The sequence below is a fragment of the Cyprinodon variegatus genome, unplaced genomic scaffold (genome assembly GCF_000732505.1).
Source record: "Cyprinodon variegatus isolate N-32 unplaced genomic scaffold, C_variegatus-1.0 Scaffold172, whole genome shotgun sequence".
In the NCBI taxonomy this organism is placed as follows: Eukaryota; Metazoa; Chordata; class Actinopteri; order Cyprinodontiformes; family Cyprinodontidae; genus Cyprinodon; species Cyprinodon variegatus.
This window is the reverse complement of record NW_015150625.1, coordinates 866,114-869,954: the sequence shown is the minus strand read 5'-3', so window position 1 is coordinate 869,954 and position 3,841 is coordinate 866,114. Positions and strand designations below refer to the sequence as shown.

General features: G+C 42.5%; 1 protein-coding gene across 1 annotated transcript; it reads right to left on the bottom strand.

Moving 5' to 3' along the window:
- Positions 1-856: 856 nt before the first annotated feature.
- LOC107087072 (E3 ubiquitin-protein ligase TRIM39-like) lies at positions 857-3,400 on the bottom strand. The gene is made up of 2 exons (XM_015378425.1): positions 3,326-3,400; positions 857-3,157 (listed from the first exon to the last, which is right to left on the bottom strand). The coding sequence occupies exon 2, from the start codon at positions 3,127-3,129 to the stop codon at positions 1,516-1,518; it is 1,614 nt and encodes a 537-aa protein (XP_015233911.1). The 5' UTR covers positions 3,130-3,157; positions 3,326-3,400; the 3' UTR covers positions 857-1,515.
- Between the last annotated feature and the right edge of the window lie 441 nt (positions 3,401-3,841).

Below are 3,841 nucleotides of genomic sequence, written 5' to 3'. Positions count from 1 at the left end.
TTTTCCAGATTAAGAGTCGCAGGAATTTACAGTAAATCAAAAGCTTTAGCACACATTTCATTGTGCAAAATGTGAATATTAATCTGAACAAAAAGTCTAAAAGGTGTTACGTCTCATTTCTTTCAGAGCAGGACTCTTACAGAAGGCAAATTATGAGTCTCCTCTGCAACAAGCTGCTTCTTTTTTTTTTTTTTTATTTAAGTAAGCAAACTCGCATAAATTAAAATAAACAAATGGAAATTGCTGCTGTGATATCTAACTCTTAAACTATTTAACTTTTTATGATCCCGGTGTTTTTATGAGCCCAGACACATGAAAAGGTTGGGAACCCCTTGTTCTTTCAACATTAGGTCCATAAAGACACAGTTGAGTGGACTAGATGAACTCTTACAACCTGTGCAGAGTCCTGATCTCAAGACATATAGATCTATAGATGGATCATCATTGGGTTGTAGTCAGTAGAGACTTTGAAAAAGGCTTAACAAATGTGCTTTTAGATAAACGGTCAGGAAAAACTACCATTAACTCATAGATGTAAATCCCTTTATTGTCTCACAATGGGGAAATGAACTCTTGGGGAGCAGTGGGCTGCCATTGTGTGGCGCCCAGGGAACAGTTTTGGGTTAAGGGTCCTGCTCAGGGACCCAGAGTGCAGGCTGTGGGCATCAAACAGGGTACTTGCAACCTTCTCCGAGCAAAAATACATTGCTCTAACCACTAGTCTAACCCTCATAAGCATTCCTAGAAGAGGGAAAGCCGTTACAGCTGCAAACGTTGGACCGTCATTGAATGTAACTTAAGTTGATATGCAGGTAAAGGCAGATGAAAGAATACTTTGGGAATAAAATTGGTGAATTTGTATTAAAAAATCCAAACTGCCACCAGAGGGCATTAGAGAGCCTTTCTCCAAAGATTAGAGAAAGTTGTAGATTATTCTTTAGCCACAAACATTCACACAAACCTGTCACTCTGCACTGAGTTTACACATTTATCTTCATATTTATATCAAACTTTACACATTGGAAACTAAATTATTGTTTTGACATTTTCTATTCTCTTAATATATTGTTATATTTAGAAAATATTGAAGTCTCCAGTGAAGGTAACAGTAACTGAACTAGAGAGATGTGAACAGCAGCAAGTTGGTCAGACTTCATTTGTTCATTTCTATTGTTTGTTTCCTTCGATCAACCATCCCAGCTGACAGTTTTTCAGCCAAGGACGTTGACAAAGGTTGATAAAGCAGAGCTGCCCTCTCTGTACCTCTCATATAACATTTAAACATTTGATATCAGTCTCTACTCTGTCAAATCTCTCCCTACCTTCCTTTATACCTGATATAGGTACTATAGTTATTCCACCATCAATGGCAGAACTAGATGTAGAAAATGATAGGAAATTAAGTTCAATCTAAAACAGCCAAATACTTTATTCTCTCTGTTCTTTGCTCCCATCTGAAAGCTATAAAAAAGTCATCTTCCATCAAATAGATGACATAAGATGGTCTCTGGGGGATCAGTCTATGGTTTGGCTGATGCTGGAGATGATCAGAGGAGCTACGTTTTTGCCGCCATCACTTGAGCAGGGACTGAAGTAAGGATAGAGTTTGTCGCTGAAGTTGCAGTTAGTAAAAGAGAAGATGAGGTGTGCTGCCTCAGCATCAAAAAAGGAAACCAGACCTTCTTCATAATCCACAAATACTCCCACCTTTTGGGGCGGGGAGATCAAAGACAGAGGGACGGAGGGTCCAGTCAGAGCTCTGTAATGGCCGTTTCTTAACCACATGGCCCAGTAGCCATTTTCAGGACAAATGATGTTCTCGCCCTTCCTATTGATGGACTCTCGGACAACTCCTAATTCCCATTTAGTTTTCCCTTTAACCCAAACCTCGTAGTAAAACTTTCCTGAGGAGAAACTCTGTCCTCCCAAAACTCCAAATGATGACAGCCTCTCCGGTTTGTCTGGTAGGGCCTGCTCGAAGTCGCCGCAGCTCACTCTTTTACCGTCATCAGACAGAACCAGGTAGGGATTTGCAGTATTTGGATCCAGAGTCACGTCCACTCCATACAGCCGGGCTCTCTCAAGTTGAAAACCAGCGCATAGCTTCTCCATCTCTGTGCTGATTGTTTCCAGCTGTGCTGTAGCTGTTCTCACCGTCACATCACAGGCGGACTGGACTCTGACCTTGGTCCAGTCCTTGGTGGTAAACGTCGTGTGTTGGGTGTTTTGGAGCAGATGGAAATGCTCTTCTGTTTCTGTCATCTCCTTCAGTACAGACCTTTCCCTCATCAGCTTGGAGATTTCCTCCTCCAGTTCTTTTATCAAACCTTCTGCCTGTTTTTCTATCGCTTTCTGCTTCTCTTCAATCACTTCGATGAAAAGATCTAGAATTTTCCTTGCAGACTCGATCAAACTGGAGCAGTTCTCAACGACGGCGGCTGTCACTTCCTCCCGATCGCGCTCGCTGAGCTTCACTGACTGTTTGATCTGCTCCATCTTTTGGAATCTCTCCTGGATCATCTGCTCAACACCTGCTCTGTTCTTCTCCAACTCTTTCTTCTTTTCTTTACACTCATCTGTCAAAGCGACCAACCGGTGCTTCTTATGGTCGGACGCTGCACAGCCCTGACACAAACTCATCCGATCAGTCTTGCAGAACAGCTCCAGAGGCTTCTTGTGCTTCTCACACATCATTGTCTCCACTTTCCTGACTGGATGGATCAGTTTATGTTTTTTCAAAGCCACGGTTCTCAAATGAGGCTCCAGGTGAGTCTGGCAATAGCTTGTGGCACACACTAGGCAGGTCTTTAGAGCTTTCTCTTTGGGTTTGGTGCACACGTCACACAGAACCCCTCCTGAGCTGGTATTTACTTGTCCCGACAAGCTCCTGGCATTCCTGAAGTGAGCAGCCATCTCAGATTTAAAGGTGTTAATCCGCAGCGCTGGCCTGGGGTCAAACCTCTCTTTACACAGAGGACACTGATGTTGGCGGCTGACGCTCCAATGCTTTGTGATGCAGGACTTACAGAAGTTGTGTCCGCACGGCATGGTGACCGGATCCATGAACGCATCAAGGCAAATGGAGCACAGGAACTCATCTTCAGACAGAAAGCTGGAAGCAGTTGCCATGTTTACGAATCGCAATCCACAGCGAAACCTGTAAACACCAATAATGACCTTTCATACATTGTTATATTACTTTAAAATGCAAACTTTATCAGCAAATCTATTTTCTTATTCATGTCGTTAAGACTCCAATCTCCTAGTTGATCATCTAGAAAAAGAGCTTGTGTAATTGTTGAGTTTCCTGAGTCGCTCTACTCACCTGCGTTTGTTTTATCAAAGAACAAAGAAGGAAAATCACCCAAAGCAGGCAAGTTGCTTTAGTTTTTCCTTAAGGAATGGGATCTATCTATCTTTCCTCCCTTTAAACTCCACCTCTTGTTTACTTTCCTCCACCATACAGGTTTTTGGTGTCATATTGCAGAGGTGATATGAAACCAAACAAGAGGTTCTCTGAATTTTTTTATTCTCCAGCAGTTGATGGTGGATGTTAAGGGAAGGACCAAAGCCTGTTAAATGTTGACCAAGTTATGATCACAGATTGTCTGCCTGTGTTCATCCACAGACAGCCTGAGAGCATTTCCACTCTGGATGAACACCTTCAGTCTAAGTGCTTCTCTTGCACAGAAGTGGTTCCTTCCAGTCAACAGCATTTCCATCAGAGCTAGCTCAGTGCTAACATAGACCTGATCCTTACTGGACCCAAATGCAGAGATGGAAGCTGAAGAGGAATCTTGAATATTTAATCTAGTTTCAAATGGCAACATAAGCTAAAGTC

Bases quoted from the DNA above. Each gene is read 5' to 3' on its own strand.
- LOC107087072 (XM_015378425.1), bottom strand. From the start codon at position 3,129: ATGGCAACTGCTTCCAGCTTTCTGTCTGAAGATGAGTTCCTGTGCTCC.